The 18,150-nt window shown below is 35.9% G+C and overlaps 1 protein-coding gene across 20 annotated transcripts in view; it reads right to left on the bottom strand.

The window, feature by feature from the left end:
• LOC119835433 (titin) overlaps positions 1 to 16,282 on the bottom strand; it is an 85,461-nt gene extending 69,179 nt beyond the window's left edge. For 9 of the 20 annotated variants that reach the window (XM_038360229.1, XM_038360230.1, XM_038360234.1 and 6 more), the window contains exons 1-11: positions 15,902 to 16,282; positions 7,511 to 9,170; positions 6,951 to 7,180; positions 5,427 to 6,791; positions 3,332 to 5,188; positions 3,114 to 3,257; positions 2,623 to 3,024; positions 2,143 to 2,541; positions 1,664 to 2,059; positions 654 to 1,454; positions 68 to 319 (exon numbers count right to left, since the gene is read on the bottom strand). In XM_038360229.1, the coding sequence (XP_038216157.1) occupies positions 68 to 319; positions 654 to 1,454; positions 1,664 to 2,059; positions 2,143 to 2,541; positions 2,623 to 3,024; positions 3,114 to 3,257; positions 3,332 to 5,188; positions 5,427 to 6,791; positions 6,951 to 7,180; positions 7,511 to 9,170; positions 15,902 to 16,037 (7,642 nt within the window). In that variant the 5' untranslated portion in view covers positions 16,038 to 16,282. The remainder of the gene's footprint in view (positions 1 to 67; positions 320 to 653; positions 1,455 to 1,663; positions 2,060 to 2,142; positions 2,542 to 2,622; positions 3,025 to 3,113; positions 3,258 to 3,331; positions 5,189 to 5,426; positions 6,792 to 6,950; positions 7,181 to 7,510; positions 9,171 to 15,901) is intronic. The other 11 variants (XM_038360239.1, XM_038360240.1, XM_038360241.1 and 8 more) reach the window with 5 other exon arrangements.
• Positions 16,283 to 18,150: the final 1,868 nt, after the last annotated feature.

Below are 18,150 nucleotides of genomic sequence, written 5' to 3'. Positions count from 1 at the left end.
TACTACGTGGGGGAGGAGGCTGAGACTAAAATAAACTTAAGCATTATTTTTATTGTAACCGACTTACCCATTTTAAGTTCGACTCCATTAATGTACCATTCAAATCGTAGACTTGGGTCACCAACTGGGACAACGCGGGCTTCATAGTGAGCGTGCTGTCCTTCCCATAACTCAGAAGGTCCCGTAAGAACTTGAGTGAATATGGGTTTCTCAAATTCTCGCTCTGGTTCATCAGCCTTTTTGGCATGAGGTTCTTCCAATTTTTGTATCTTTTTCATTCCTTCCGGATGTTGTGTTTCTAATTGAATAGCTGCTTTCGCTATAAATAAAATATTATCAATTAATTAACGATGCAATATATAACTAATATTTTGAATAATTCTCAGAGTATACAAGAAAATAAACATGTTTGTTCAATTTTTTATGTATTTTAAGCATTTATATAATTAAAAAAAAACAATTTTTTTTCTTTTGTTATTATAATTTTTGTTTACTCCAAAAATTTCAATTCCAATTCAAATTTCAATTTCAATCACGAGTAGAAGATAATATCATCCGCTATCCCGGCTCAGCAATCGAATTTCTTTTACTTATAACATATAAAAATAAAGATTATTGTTTATACGTGAAATTTATTCATTGAAAATACTTACTTTTTATTTTCATTGCTGCTGTTGTCACGGCTTCACCAAGCAAATTTGATGCTCTGCACATATAAACACCTTCGTCTTCATCACGTACATGAGAAATAGTCATGGATACATAACCAAAGTCATTAGTTTTAGTAATACGAGAACTGTCTTCAATTAATTTCTCATTTCTGAACCATTCCACCTTAAGGGTAGGATCTCCGACAGGAATAAGTCTACAATCTAAATGTGCTGTTTGACCTTCCTGAATATTGTCGATATTTTGAAGTGGCTGAGTGAAAACAGGCCTTTGCCTGGTAACAGTATCTGGTATCTCTGGCCGCTTAAATGGTTCAGCTGATTCGAGTTCTCGAATCTTTTCTAATCCTTCTGGACGTTGAGATTCCGAAATAATACTGCCTTTTGCGGTTACAGTCATGGATATAGAAGAAGTACATTGACCCAGTGCATTAATTGCTTTCACTGAATATTCACCAGCATCCTCCGGTACACAGTGTTGAATATCCAATGACACGTAACCAAAATCAAAAGTGATATGGAATCGTGACGCAGATTGCAGGGCTTTGCCATTGTGGTAAAATTCTATACGCAGGTTAGGATCATGAACAGGTTCGACTTGGCATTCGAAGTGTGCGGTTTGACCTTCAAACACATGCGTTGTTCCTCTAAGCTCCGTAACGAACCTGGGCGCAAAGACCTTTGGTTCTTCAACTTCTATTCTTGATGGATGACCTTGTGATTCCAATTGTCTTATTTTTTCAAGGCCATTAGGATGATGTGTGTCCAAAATAATATTTCTGTGCCCTGCAAAGCAAAATAAAGTAATTAAATTAGATTTTTATTTCAAAAATCCATTGATTTTCACGTTCGATCAGTTTTGGTGAAAGACATTAAGGCAGAAAATAAAATATATATATAAAAAAATATTATTATCATAACAACGACAAATATGAAATTAATTATTTACTTTGTTAAATTGTGTGACATTACTTCTTTGTCCTCGTTTAGCTTACCTGCAACCTTCAACGTGCACGTATTAACTGCCTCTCCAAGTTTGTTAGTGGCCTTACACATATAAGTTCCAGAATCTTCTGCATATGTGTATAATATGTCCAAGGCAACATAGCCAAAATCATGTGTTGTCCTGAATCTGTGACCAGTCTTGATTCTCTGTCCGTTAAGGAACCATTCTATTTTTAAGTCTGGGTCATTAATTGGTTCTACTCTGCATTCAAAGTGAGCATGATCACCTTCCTTCAAATTTTCAAGGTTAGTCAATGGTGTAAGGAAAACTGGCCTCTGACCAGGCTTTTCTTCTTCGACGGGCTTAGGTCTTTCGAACCTTTCAAGCTCTTGAATTTTTCTTAAACGTTGTTCATCCATAGTATCAAGGTAGAGTCCAGCTTTGGCTATTTACATGTAAAAACAAATATAATGAATAATTAAGATTTATAAATTAATACATGTTTATCGCACAAAAAAAAATACTTACCGTCTACTTTGACTGAGCTTGTGGTAACAGCTTCACCGACTGCATTAGTAGCTTTGCACATGTATGTGCCTGAATCTTCAGCGTAGGCATACAATACATCTAAAGCGACGTATCCAAAGTCGTAAGTGGTTTTGAATCTATGTCCTTGTTGTATCGGACGGCCATTGCAGTACCATTCAACACGCATTGTAGGATCATTAACAGGAGTTAATGTTGCCTCTAAATGAATTGGCTGACCTTCAGGTGCCTCAACACTCTTAATAGGTTTACCAAATTGAGGCTTTTCAGCAATGAAACTTTCATCATGTACAACTTTCTTGTATCTGCTATCGTCTTCCAAATAATGAATCTTTTCCAATGCACTCTCATGTTGAGTATCTCTGATAATTGATTCTTTGGCTAAAATAAATATTTTTTTTTATAAATAAGTTAAACATATACACTGTATAATTAGAAATATGTATGAGTAGATATACTTACATTGAACGTTTAAGTTAATAGACGATGTTGCTTGTCCTAAATTATTGATTACTTTGCAGGTGTATTCGCCCGAGTCCTCTCCGTATACGGTTAAGATGTCGAGGGCCGCAAAACCAAAATCAAACGCGGTGCGGTAACGATGGCCACTTTGGAGAACTTTTCCGTTGAAATACCATTCTACACGCATTGTTGGATCAGGGTAAGGTTCAATTCGGCATTCATAATGCGCACTTTGTCCTTCCACGAGTTTAGAGGGACCATTCAGTTGAGTAACAAAGCGTGGAGCTTGATTAACTGCAACTTCAACGTCTTCCTTGCGTTGGTATCTAGAAGTATCTTCTAGTTGACGTATTTTTTGTAATGCGGCTTGATTTTGGGAATCCAGTAGAAGCGATGCTTTGGCTGTAAATGTATAATTTATTAGGCATATATTATTTGTATTGCAAAAATACTTATGTAAATAATAAAATAAATATGCTTTCCATACTCACATTGTACAAATAAGGTTGACGATGTTACAGCTTGGCCTAACTCATTTACCGCGCGACAAGTGTATGTTCCTGAATCTTCAGGATTTGCGTACTTCATGTTAAGAGCAACATAACCAAAATCATGCATAGTTGTAATGCGATTTGCTGCAAAAAGAAATAATAATATAATAAATACGTATCACTACCAGTTTTTTATTTGAAAGTTGTATTATACTTACATGCTGCGACGGGTACGCCGTTACGAAGCCATTCAACCTTCAATCGCGGATCTCCAACAGGTATTAATCTAGCTTCAAAGTGAGCTGCCTGATTTTCCGCAACTCTTATATCACGCATAGGCATAGTAAATACTGGAGCCTGATTTATAACGTCATCTGGAGCACTGGGTCTTTGGTGTCGCGAAGCATCCTCAAGTTGATTTAATCTCGGTAAGGCCTCCTCATGCTGACTCTCCAAGTAAATAGATTTCTTTGAATGAACGACCGCTGTTGCCGAAGTTACAGCTTCTCCCAGAGCATTGATGGCTCTACAAGTATATGTTCCTGAATCTTCAGGCAAACAAGACATAATGTCAAGCGCTACGAAACCAAAGTTATTAGTTTCTGTAAATCTTGAGCCACTCTTGAGGGGTTTGTTATTGTGATACCATTCGACTTTCATTGTAGCATCAGAAACGGGAATTAGTCTACATTCGAAATGAGCTCTCTGACCTTCTTTAATTTCAATATTTTTCAGAGATGTTGTGAATATTGGTGCCTGGGTAGTCACTTCATCGACAAAATCAGTTCTTTGATACCTCGATCTATCTTCGAGTACCTGAATTTGTTCAAGGCCTGCTTCATTTTGTGTGCCGCGAATAATATCAGCGGTTTCACGGCAAGTCAATCGGCAACTAACTTCGTCAGTACCGAGAAGGTTAACGGCTCTGCATGTATAAATGCCTGAATCCTCAGCTATCAAATCAATTATGTCTAGAGCGACATATCCAAAGTCATGAATAGGTCTAAATCTGTGACCTATTGCTACTGGTTGGCCATTCTTAAACCATTCCACTTTTAAGTTTGGATCAGTAACGGGTTCGAGTTTACATTCAAAATGTACATGTTGTCTTTCTTTGACATTTTCAATTGATTTAGGTTTAGTCACAAATCTTGGCTTAATGTGAATAGATTCATCAATAACTTCCGATTTTTTGTACCGGGAAGCATCTTCTAAATATTGAATCTTCTCTAAACCGGAGGGATGTTGAGATTCAAAAATTAAATCCTTCTTTGCCATAACGCGTAGAGCGCAAGAGGTAACAGCTTCGCCAAGTTGGTTAGTTGCTTGGCAAGTATAAACTCCGGAGTCCTCTGGATATACACTCAAAAGATCGAGTGCAACATAATCAAATTCATAAGCGGGTCTGAATCTATGACCCGTCTTTATTGGCCTTCCATTACAGAACCAGTCTACTTTCATAGTTGGGTCTCCTACTGGTTGCAATCGACATTCTAAGTGTACATTAGTGCCCTCCACAGTTTCAATATTATGTAAAGCTCTTGAGAACTGTGGAGCTTGCATAACTGTTATATCCTCCTGTACTTGTTTGCTTCGACGAGCAGCGTCTTCTAGTATTTGAATTTGTTCAACGGCTTGTTCATTCTGAGTGTCTGTCACAATGTCTGATCTTTCAATTACTCGAACCATCGCAGATGTATGTGCCGATCCCAAATGATTAACTGCTCTTACGGTATATTCACCGGAATCAGCCGAGGTAGCATGGATAATATCAAGAGCTACGAAACCAAAATCGTAGTATGTTCTGAAACGTGAGCCTACAGTCACGGCTCTTCCGTTGTGATACCATTCAACTCTCATTGTAGGATCACCCATCGGTTCGAGGCGACACTCCAGATGAATATTCTTTCCTTCTGATATCGGTTTAGGGTCTGACAATGGCTGTACAAATACCGGCTTAGATTTTGAGATTTCTTCAATGTGATACATTGGCTCAACAAATTTAGATTCTTCCATTTGACGTGTTTTTTCGTATAAGCCACGATGTATGCTGGATGTGTCGATGCTGGATCGTGCTAAATAAAAGGAAGGAAAAGTTATACTATGGTTCTTTTTACTAATCATAATATATTGATTTTGTTATGTATCGTTTTTATTAAATACGTAAATAGTATCATATACGTAAACATAAAACATATTTCAATTTAATTTTTATACTTTACACAATAAATCAATAAAAAATGGTGTTGCTATGTAATTGACTTAATAAATTATGACAAATATTAATTTAATTACAATTACTTTATTACTTACTTTCAACAATCATATTTGCGCTTAGCTGTGCTTCTCCTGCAGCATTTCTAGCAACTACAGTGTATACACCAGCATCTTCTGCTCTCACATTAGTTAGATCTAATGCAACGTATCCAAAGTCATGGTAAGTCTGAATACGATTAGCCGACTTAATTTGTTTTCCATTAAAATACCACTCAACGGTCATGGTTAAATCGCTTTGTGGTTCTACTCTTGCTTCGAAGTGAGCGCTTTGTCCTTCAACAATCTTATTTGTTCCTTTTAGTGGACCTAAGAATCTAGGCTTTTGTGTAACTCTGACTTCCTCCTCCGATCTCTTGGCATATCTGCTTGAATCTTCCAAGTATTGAATTTTTTCCAAGCCTCCGGGGTGCTGTGATTCGGCTATAATATCTTTTTTAGTAACAATTGTTAAGTTTGCACTGGTCGTTGCTTGTCCTAAAGCATTGTAAGCTCTGCATGTATAATTACCAGCGTCGTGTACAGTTACAGATTTGATTGTGAGAGCAACATAGCCAAAATTAAAGAATGTTGTTATTCTTGAACTTGCCTCTACGGGGCGTCCATCCTTCAACCACTCCACTCTCAAAGTAGAATCTCCAACTGGTTCGAGACGAGCTTCAAAGTGGGCGAAACCACCTTCTTTAATGTTTATCTGGTCTTTAATTGGAGTTTTAAACTCTGGTCGCTGGGTACTTTCAGGTACTTCTTGGTAATATCTCTGATGTTGTTTCTGCTGATAAGCTTCCAACTGCTCAGCTTTTTCTATGTATCTTCTCTGTTCGGGGATTCCAAGATCCTCTGTAACGGTGCTTCTTGCTGCAACCCTGATCGATGCAGTACTGATGGCTTCACCAAGTTTATTCACAGCTCTAACTGTGTACGAACCTGCATCTTCAACCCGTAGGTGCATGATGTTAAGGGAGACGTATCCGAAGTTGAAGATTGCTGTGATTCGCGAGCTAGCTGTGATAGATTTACCATCTTTATACCATTCAACTCGCATAGTTGGATCACTGACAGGGGTAAGCTGGGCTTCAAAATGAGCATTCCGGCCTTCCTGAAGTTCTCCAAGGTCTTGAAGTGGCCTTATAAATTGTGGCCGTTGTGAAATTTGTTCCTCAATGGATTCTTGATGTTGATATTTGGAATAATCTTCTAGCTGTTGAATGTATTGTAGACTTTCAGGGTGCTGACTAGACCTTTCAATTGTAGCTCTAGGTGTGACTTGCAACATAGCCTTTGTTTCTGCAGTACCTGTGGCGCTTACCGCTCTACAAGTATATTCACCACTGTCTTGAATGTTCAAACTGAGCATATCAAGGGATATGTAACCAAATCTGAAGATTGATGTGAACCTGGAACCTAGAGAAATATTCATTGGTTAATAGAATATTAATCAAAAACAAAAAAATAAATATAAAATTACACATCCCCATATCTTAATTCAATTAATTAAGATGTGCAGAATTTATAGAAATAGTTTAAGGTACGCATTAGTAATAATGAAAATTAGATACATACTTGCTTCTATACTTTGACCATTCCTTAACCATTCTATCTTCATAGTAGGATCGCCCACAGGTTCTATTCTCGTCTCAAAGTGTATCTTTCCACCTTCAGTTTGTGTCACGCTTCTCAGGGGCACAATAAACTGTGGTGGAGGATAAATTCGATCTTCCTCACCAGGAGGAACATATGGTCGTGCTCTTTCCACGTGCCTTAAATATATGATCTCTGGACCTGGTGCGGGTCTGCAAAATATCAGGAAATTAAGATCAGCAAGATAATAAAATATTTCATTTCAATCGAATTTTTTGTTTCTAAGTTTGTCATGTTTTGATTAAATTCAGGCACATATAAGATTTTAAATTCAAGTAAAATAAACAAAGAAGAAATGTAACGGTTCTTCTTTTATGTATATGGAATGCAACAATGTACATCATAATCATTACAATAGTGTTTATATAATCTTTGTAACAAATTATAATGACAGTTCCTAGTGATTATGCTCTCAAAATTGTTTAAATAATCCAAGAATTTTAATTAAAACAAACTTTGGTTCATTATAAAAATATACTCACTCTGGCTCGATAATCTTTGTAGGCCGTGGTAAGTGCAAACGTTTTTGCTCAGGCGGAGGCTCCTTTGGTACTTCGACATAAAGCCTCGCCCGAGTAGCTGTGGAACCTGCGACATTCTGAGCCGTGCACTGATACCACGCCGCATCCGACGCCTTGGCTCGCGGAATGTCCAATGTCGAGGCCCCACCTTCGGTATTAATTCGTAAATCTGGATTGGGTATAATCGGAACACCGTCCTTCTGCCATGTGATTCGAGGTGTAGGCGTGCCGACGGCACGCGCATTCAATAATACTGGCTCACCCTCACGTACACTCAAAGTGGTGAACCGTTCCACGAACATAGGTGCAACTACCTGCTCCTTCTCTATAACATTTAATTTACACTGGAAAGAAGTTTCGCCACTTTTATTTCTTGCAATACACGTTACTACACCACAATCACTCAGGTTGACATTGGTAATCATAAGGGCATGATTACCAGATTCGTTAACTAGAATTTTATGATTATAATCATCTCGGATTTGTTTATCATTAATGAACCACGTGACTTCTGGATAAGGTCTGCCTGTGACGCGGCAATCGAATCGCGTCATTTTGCCTTCTGTGACATCGCGGTCTTGGCAGACTTTAACAAATTGCGGAGCGAGAGCTTTTTCACTTATTTCTATTCTTTCAGTCTCAATTTGTTGGGAATCCGTTATATACTGAGATTTCTGATCTTGAACGTATGTTTCTTGAGGTGATTCAACAGCAAGATACGCAGATGAAACTATACATCCATTTGGATTTTCAGCCAGGAGAGTGTAATGACCACAATCGGACTTTTGCACATTTCGTATTCTAAGTATAGTTTGATTATTGGTGTTTATTATATTATGCTTGGTGGAATTAACCAATCTTTGACCATTCTTAAACCACGTTACACGTGGTCTAGGATTGCCAGATAGCTGAACTTGGAACTGAGCATCGGTTCCTTCTTGAAGCTTAGAATTTCTTGGTTTCTGAGAAATTTTAGGCGGTGACACAGGTCCTAATGATTTGTCGATTTCTGTACTGACTTGTATATCACTCTCTCCTACATATCTCTTTGTAATGGTTTCTCGAAATGATACTTCTCTTAATAGTCTGTATTCAAATGTATCAACTTTGAAGTCTTCTGTAGATGAATAATCTGTACCATTCGAGTAAGCGTATTTCTGCGACTGTCGTGATTGTTCGGTCGTAAAATCATGGGTTCCATACGATTTGTGTTCCACACTCTCACTGACGTGTCTGTAGCTTTGCTGTTGCGATGCTTGCTGCGCGGGTACAGGAACACCCTCGGGTTGAATATATACAGAACAAATAGCTTCTCCATATTGATTGCGAGCTGTGCAAGTATATTCTCCTTCATCACCTGGGCCGATTTGCTTAATTAAAAGAGAAACATCACCAGTTTGTTCATTATAACTCATACTATACTTGTTACATTCTACTAAAGGTGCTTTCTTTCTGGTCCACGATACAACTGGAGTAGGATTACCTCTAAGTTTCCCTTCAAACTTGGCATTACCGCCCTGTGCAAATCTCGCATTCTTAAATATTTGTTCAAAGATAGGCGGAGACGGATCCCCAGGCCTGCCTGATGTGATGGGTATATGGCCGCCAACATTGCCGCCCACTGTAATGAGAAAAAAAAACTTTAGTTGGAAATCATAAATAACATAAAGTATTGAAGTAGGTAACAATAGCATATTCGCGAAATTTTTAAACAATAAAAAAACGTCATTTCGCCGAACCGTGCCATCGCCTACCCTCTCGACCGATCAATTTTATCGTTCCTTAAAAATGTCTTATTCATAAAGCATTTGAATGTTACAAAATTAAAAATGAAATAGCAGATGCGTATTGCTGGGCAACAACTTTTAATTATAAATAGGCTTTGCAACAAATTGTTTCATATCTGAGTACATAATATTTATTAATTATTTTTATATGTTAAGTATGTCATGTTCCAGTACTGTAACGTTTCTCGGATGCGCGTGAGTCACCGCTCGTGACGGACCGCGTGTACGAGCTCTTTTCGCGCGTCTATTTTCGTATACACCGCTCGGATCTTATTACGAATACCATTTTGGTATATAAACAATATTGATACATATAATATTATTTAGGTTTTAATTATTATTATCCAGTGAGACTATATTATATCATTGCATTATTTGCATTAGTTTATTTTTAAGACATTCTATATTAGATATAGACATTATATTATATATTAATTTGATTAAATGAAATTAACAATTCGTGTTTATATCGTACAAAGTAAAATAAGCGGGTTGTTGCAGTTGCTGACAATTATAAGACAAAAAGACACAATTGTTAAAACAATTATATCCTAAATCTATATTAAATCATAAAAACCTGAAGAGTTTGTATTATTATTTGATCACGATAATTTTGCATTAGTGGACCGATATCAAAAATTATTTCATTGGACAGCTACGTGATCCCTGAGTGCTATAGGCTATATATATACCACGGACGAAGCCGGGGCGGACAGCTAGTTTAAAATACACAAGACACTGAGTAAACACATAAATAATTTATTTCAATTATAAAGGTTATTTAAGTAATATACAACTTTTAATAAGCTACATAACATGTTCTTTATCTCTTTAATTTATAAGTCTTCTAAACGAATTTGCCAAGACTTATAAAATACTTTTTCAACTTGATAACAGTTTATAGCGTATTCAAATGATTTTAGATCGGGTCTGTTAAGAAAATAGTTAAACATATTACTTCTTGATTCCAATTATGTTATAATTGAAGTTAAATCACAATAAGTGCAAAATAGGTTTTAAATGGAAAATTAAAATATATATAATATTATTAATGCATCGACTTATTTACAAGAAATATAATAAATGTATTGATCCCTTTGCCATAAGATTTTAACATGAGTTAATAATCGCTAGCTAACTAAGCAACGTATTTGTTTGTCCACTATATGGGTCAAGGTCACGTATGTAGCTTTTAAAGGACTTAACGTCCAGGGCGAAAATAAGAAGTCAGTAATAAGATTAAGTACATAAAAAATTTAATAAATGTTTCGTATTGTCGTTATAATCCAATCTATTTTGAATAATGCGTGGGCTCTTGTAAGATGAGCATTTTCTGGCAGCCGCCCAAACATCGCTGAGACGATCTTCATTTCAGTTATAAATTAACACATTATGCATGATTTAAATATAATTCTGGATTTACAGTATTTGGAGAATTTGATGAAAATATCGTATAATCAAATGCATTTACGTGTGTACACTCAGTCTCAATATGTAGTTGGTATCTGTGTGACCCCGCGCGCCATATGGTCACCTGCCCTATAAAGACCTATTGAATGTGTAACACCTTGATATAATTCCAACTGGTATTTAAATTACGATTATGGTAAATCTAATTACAAAAATCGCTTTTTAATTAAGTTATTATTTAATCGAGTGTGGTATAAAAAATCATTCCTGATACTTTATCCAGTACAAATAAAAAAATAATTAAATAATTGGAAATGTTTTCACTTTGATCACGTCTAGTGCTTCTTGGATAAACGGAAAACCTATGAAGAAATAGATTTACTCGATGGCTTATTAAAAGAAATAGAATATGAATGTATGTATATTCATTAATTTAAATGTTTTGTAACATTGTAATCGGTGTGAAGAGAATATAATTATCCAATAAATACGGGGAGATGCTTCCTAAAACGCGTCTCTGACTTATCAACTATATAACTAATTAAATTACTATATAAGAAATGTAAATGAAAAAATTATAAGATTGAGACTTGGTTACTTCAAATAAAAGTGCACTGTAAAATTTCATTGAAATCAACTTTCACTCATCTGAGTAGTTATTGATACGCTTCTATCGACAGCGAATCTAGAATCTACTTTCATTTGATGTCTTTTTAGACATTTTTATAAGTATTTTGCATAAATTATCCACAAACACCTGTTGATTCATGAAATAAATTAGAATCGTTTAATAAAATTATTCGGCCTTCAAACTATATATTATTTTAATGGTTTTTGCGAAGACATACAAAAATTAAGAGCAAAAAAAAAATAATCTCACATTATATACATTTTACAGTGTGTCCGATATTATTTCCAAGGCAATTAAAAAAATCGATAGATGTAGTTCGAGTATAATAATCATAAAATCTAGTAATTTTCAAACCTCGGCTCACAGCATTGATCATCGGTTATGTTAAGACCAGCGGAATGTAATGGGTAGCTAATAATAACAGGGGACACGATAAGTCAGAAACAGACATACATCTAAAGCTATAGTTAACGGTGATCTGGAGAAAGCCAATATTCAACGAAATGTCGCTGCAAAACAGTAAGTAAAACGTGTCTAATTGTAACATTTTATATGATCTTGAATGAAGTGCGATGCTTTCTTGGGCGATGTGTGTATAGCGGTAAATGATATGATACAAAAACATAAAACAAACAGTTAACTGAGCAATTATGGGAACCGGGGAAAGTAACCGACAGTTCCTGGCTTTGAACCGTTCGCCGCGATTATTAATTCGGAGATAAGACGAGTAAAAGTAGCAAAGCCACGTCCTCGTCCGTTAATGTTGCGTGCGAATGGTGTACTGTTTTGTATGAGTTTTTGTTATTGCGTCGATGTATTGTGTAACTTTCGAGACTGTCGTGACATAGCCGCAGATACCTCGGTTCCGCTAACGATGCAACCATCAATACGGGGGTCAATCACCCGAGTTATTCAGAATATGTCGTAACATAACAAATATCCACGCACTGCATGAACAGGACGTTATTTGTTATTTACTCGATCAGGTTCTTCATTTCTTAATTGGACTTTCGAAAATGGAAATGAGCTGCAATTTGATACTCGAATGACAATACGGTCGATGTGTGTAGTTATGCGATATTTTCGAGATTTATCTTACTATCGATCGAAATTACTAATGTGTCTCCTAATTAGGATTAGCATCAATATTTAATAACTGTATATTTTTCGATCGGTCATTATTCTGCATGCCAATACAAAAACAATCCTTAGATTGGTTATTGACAAGCATTACCTACTCAATAAATGGATTGCTAGATCCAATAATGGTTGGTTGGATTAGGATTGATTATTAACATCGAACGTAATTTTAACTATTACTGTTTTATTTAACGTATTTACGCGACATTTTCTTACAATGCGGACGTTACAATCTATTCTAAACGGTTCTGACGATGAGTATGTTGTATCAGTCAGTGAACACTTACTATAGGTAAGCTTGCCACGAACTAATTCGTACGATCATAAAAGTTAATGCAATAACACATTTCTACAAGCCTAGTGATAGCAAAAAATATATATACTACTTATATTTTAATAGTTACAAGGCGGAAGCAAGAACCGAGACGTGCTACAGTTAAGCTCTTGCGTTAAATGACCGATCTAGTTCCATCAACTGCTGCACAGTTTTATGCATAATCCAGTATATTCAGTATTAGGGCCTAGTTTTACTTGGATGGATATGTAGTTCTAACATATAAATTGTACTGAGCCTTAATAACTTTTGGGTGTATTTAAGAAACGAATATTATAATTTATCATTATAAAAGCGCGTAATCTTAAATGTTGAAGAATACTCTCATTTTCTAAATGATCGTTTATTATTTATAACAAAGTGATGCAATTGATTATTCTTTTGGATACGATAAAAGCCAAAATTCATCATCATGGGGTATGCAAAATTCGACTTAAATTCCATATTTAGCTCCATAACCACACAACGGAAAAATTACATGCACATTATTTATACAAACGCGTACCGAGAATCTACTAGGCAAGCAATAGGTCAGTACTCATCGCATTATTTAAATAGTTGTTATAATCTAAGATCTTAACATCAATATGAAGCATTATATAGTGTGTTAAGTGTAGATAGGTATCAGCAAAAAATAAAAAACACAAATTATAAATGACATATAAAAAGAATTTGCAATGCATTTCATATTCAATCAGCAACGCTTTTATAATTTAATTATGAATACTCCAATAAATCTCAACCTACCTACAATATAAATTCGATTTAACAATAGTTTTAATTCGTCGGAATTTCATTTATAACACAGTGATATATTGCTAAAATACAATTTTATGTGTTATTTTATTAGAATTATCTTATTTTAAAAAGTAGTAAATAACGTAGAGGTTTTTTAATTTACACTAATTGATGTTCTATCCAAATAATTAAAAATGATATTTATAATGTTTTTAACTCATTTTTCTATCGTTGACAATAATCTCATTACTTTGAACGTTAACTAGCAAAGGTTAAATGGTTCTCAGCCGTCAGTCGTGAAGAAAAGTGAAAAGCCGACGCTTAATTCTTCGTTTTTCACGTCAGCCATACGTTAATGTCACTATTATTCCACGGTTCTCAGTAGATCGAAATAGAAAACTGATTATTAAAGACAGAGCAAAAAGTGTACATGTACTCGTTCCTGCTACTAAGTACGTGGGCAGTGCACACAAGATTAGTGCTTATAATATATTTTTCTTATCCTTTTTTATTTCTTTTCTACCTTAACTAATCAACGGCCTTACTCTTAACACATATATAGAACCCATGGACTGTACATTCGTTTAATATAATTCGTTAATGACGCAGATTTCATTGCTGGATAGATCAAAGCACGTGAATATGTTATTTTGCATCCGATTCAGACAACGCTAATTTGACTTTGAATTGTATCAGTAAATTGCATAATACCGAATTACCGATACATTTCACTGTTCGAAGTGAAATGAGTCACGCACGAAACTCATTGGATAGGCTTGTTTACTATTGTAATTGAACATAATGAAACTGTTAACGATACAGTTTGAACAACTGGTATAGGTGAACCTGGATCATTGTGATTGTTCATAATTTTCTAACAAGGTAATAACGAATATTTTGCTTTGGCTATACATTGACAGTTTTTTTGTACTGTACATTCAATAAATAACTATAACAAATAGAATATCATTATACCTTCGTATCGATATAATTAGTTGTAAAATACATTTTTATCATGTTTTTAAACACGTTATTGTGACAAACTAGAGTATTTACGTGAAGCTTCTTATAATATTGTTTATTATCATCCTCAAATCTTGGACCTAATTTTATTTATTATAATTAATAATATTATTGAATACATAGTGTGACTGTATGTGTGTAATACTGAACATGACATAACTTTTATTTAATATTGTACATCTATTGGTTATGAATGTATATGTAATATTATGTATTCTCAGCTGGTATCGATTACACTATAACATTACCCGACATAAAGATTTATTCCTCATAACTGATAATTTTTTTTTTGATGCGTGAGAAGAAGCACGAACATTTCATGTGTGCATTTGTATGCGTAAGATATTTTGTGTCATATTTCTGATTGTCTATATTAAGCGCTATATTCTCATAATTTTTCCAATAATGAAGATATTTGCCAGCCAGTAACAACTCATGAAGTAGAAATAATGATCGTATAATCGCAAGGAGGAGGCTATAGAAAAACATTCAAAACCTTGACCGATTAACATTACATCAATATTCAGCCTAGTTTCTTTGTGTCGTGGTTGTCATAATAAGAAAAATTAATCCTTGCATGGTAACATATCTGTCGAGATCCATATACGGATACGAGTTTGCGCCATAAAAGTAAACAAGTTTTAATGCATGAATTCGCACTGCAACCTTAATGGAGAGACCAGTGAACTCACACGGCGATAATGCCGGCTGGTTCACCATTTAAGATTTAAATGTTGCATAAAGCACCGGATCGGGGTCGACCCGTACAGCCTCGCCTATATACTGTCGAGTGAGTTTACCGGTCCCCTTTCGTGACTACAATGATGCAATTCGCTTAGAGTTAAACTTTAATCCAACATCGAGCAGAGACAGTGACATCATTCCTCGAAATGTTAAAAAGAAAAACAAGAGTGAAATATGTGCGAATGTTTTAAAAAGAGCACATTCCTGCGCCCGGCGAGCGCGAGCCACCGGCACCCACGCACGCCCCAGAATAGACGCACTATCTCGCTCGAGATGGAAAAGCGCTATGCACAAATAGTACCTATCGTCTTTGGTTTCTTCCCAGTTACTTAAAATAAAGAAACCTAAGACAGTCGGCGCTCGCACAGCCTAGCCGGTGGCGCTTTGGCGCGGAGGCGCTGTTGACGAACACGTGGCCGCGCTGAGAAACGCCACCGCAATTTACAGGATAATTTTGCACATAAAATTTTGTAGGTCGCGCAAGCAATGTTTGTAAAGCTTCAGAAAGAGAGTTAGGGGGGTAAAGGTGCTGGTAGCGGACATACCTTGCTGCGTGAGCATCTGGTGGGTGTAGTGCTGCGTGCGCTGCACGCGCTCCTGCTGCTGCACGACTTGCTCGCGCCGCTCGGAGGTCACTCGCTGCTCGGAGCGCTGCTCCGACCACCTCGACTGCTTCTCCATTACGCCACCGCAGCCACAATGCACGAAAAAACTCTCACTCGACGCTAACGGTCCTTATAAAAGCGTTCGCTTCGGCGCTCGCTCAATATTAAATAAATACGCCACTGCGATAAACTTAAACTAGTCCACGGGTTCATTTAGCAGAAGTCAAGTCATTATATCCCAGTCCAACAACCAAGACGTCGGTCGATTGCGAATAGTTAGCGGGTAGTGCGGAACCGTCGAATCGGCCGCTGCGCTAGCGCCACAAGGGCGGGGGGCGACCGAAATACGACGGTTATTTTGAGATGGCGCGCCTCCTCCGCGCTCCTTCGGCCCACACCACACCCCGCACACCCTTCCGAATAAACCACAATAACAAATAAAATATCGATTTATTAAGACGACTAAATTAATTGCTATTGTCGCCAATGTAAACATAAAACTTAATAAATAAGTTGCCCTGCCTCTCTGCCGAAAAAAAATATATTTAATAGGTATATTTATATTCTAAACGTCCCATATTGTTCTGTATATTTGCATTCATTTAATTTAAATTGAATAAGACATAGCTCATATTAATTAAGCATATAATTTAAACAATTATTCAACTGCAAAACTTATTATTTCACGTGACATGAAAATATCATGATATTAAATGAATTTTATAATAATAATGTAGATAAAATAACTGATTTATTAATATAAGTGAAAACACCAAAATAAAAAAGCGTATATTTTATTTTTCTTTAAATTTGTATCGTCTAATGTTTGGGCAGTTAGCGGAGATTTTAAACAAAAATAAATAAAAAAACAAGAACAGATTGCCGCGAAAGTTAATTTAATACAATCTGAGCAAAAAATCACACATAATATTATGTTCAACTTTCGTCTTGACTTTGAATTTAATATTTCAATAATTTTCTGTTAAAGAGAGAATATAAGCAAAACAAAGTATTTGATACGAGATTTAAAAATGTAAACAACCTGAAGTATCAGTTTTCATAGCATTTCCCTCCATATTATATTTGTTATACTTCTCATTATTGTGTGGCAATAAATTATACATTTACATATAAACTTAATAAAATACTTATAAAACTAAATATAAATTATTGATTAATAAAATATCTAATATTATCCGTCAGGGGCTGCCATCGCATTCAGCATTTAAATTTCAAAGCAAATATAAATAAATACCACCATCAGCTTCTAAAAGTCGTCACTACAGTAGCATGGTGATATACCGTACCATTAAAAGTGTAAGGGTTTACCTTTTTGTACAGCTATTCGTTAAAGAGATTGATGTAATTTTTTAATAGACGGCAATTGAGTTGGTAGTTCGCCTGATGATAATCGATCACCACTGTCTATGAACACTTGGAGAGGTAGGGCCGGTGCAAATGCGTTGCCTGCATTTAAGGTGTAAAGGATAAGGAAAAGATTGATCGAAATAAAGGAATGAACTGGGAATGGTGAGGAAAAGGATGCGGGCCTCCGATTCCCCCACTTACCGAACGAAACACAGCAAGCTACTATTTCATACCGATCTTCTGTGTGGTTATGGTACCTTCCTCCATGGTATAAATTGGCCCTATTGGTACCTCAGCATGCTCGATACCCACACAAATATATGGAGGCACAGCAGTGCCAACAAGTCGAGCCCACCAAGTCGAGCAAAAAAAAGGCGGCACGGCCATACCATACTTTTCTCGAAGCAATTCAGGCTATTTCGATTTTCGACCCTCCTATAATTTTGTTGTAGATAAAACCAGAAGCCTGAATTTTAATAGTCAGAATATTTAAAATTTCAGTCAATTTGAACCAGGAATTGAAGAACGAAAACTTGTTAGTTTCTGAATCTTAACACTCACTGACTAACTCACCGATCATCAAAAGTCCAAGGCACTTCTAGCAAACACAGAAGCTTCAAATTTAGAATACAAATAGAATTGATTGTCTTAATCATGGGAAAACTTTAATATGCTGTGATTTCGATCCAGTTTTCTTAATACACCAACTGCATGAATAACTTTGTAATGTATAGGATTACAAGGTAATATTTGCAGTTAAAGAATCATTACTACTACATTACTATAATGGAAAATATTAGGTGTAGATAGAAGTACCTATG

This window comes from Zerene cesonia, chromosome Z, assembly GCF_012273895.1.
Source record: "Zerene cesonia ecotype Mississippi chromosome Z, Zerene_cesonia_1.1, whole genome shotgun sequence".
Lineage (NCBI taxonomy): Eukaryota > Metazoa > Arthropoda > Insecta > Lepidoptera > Pieridae > Zerene > Zerene cesonia.
This window is presented reverse-complemented; position numbering and strand designations above follow the sequence as displayed.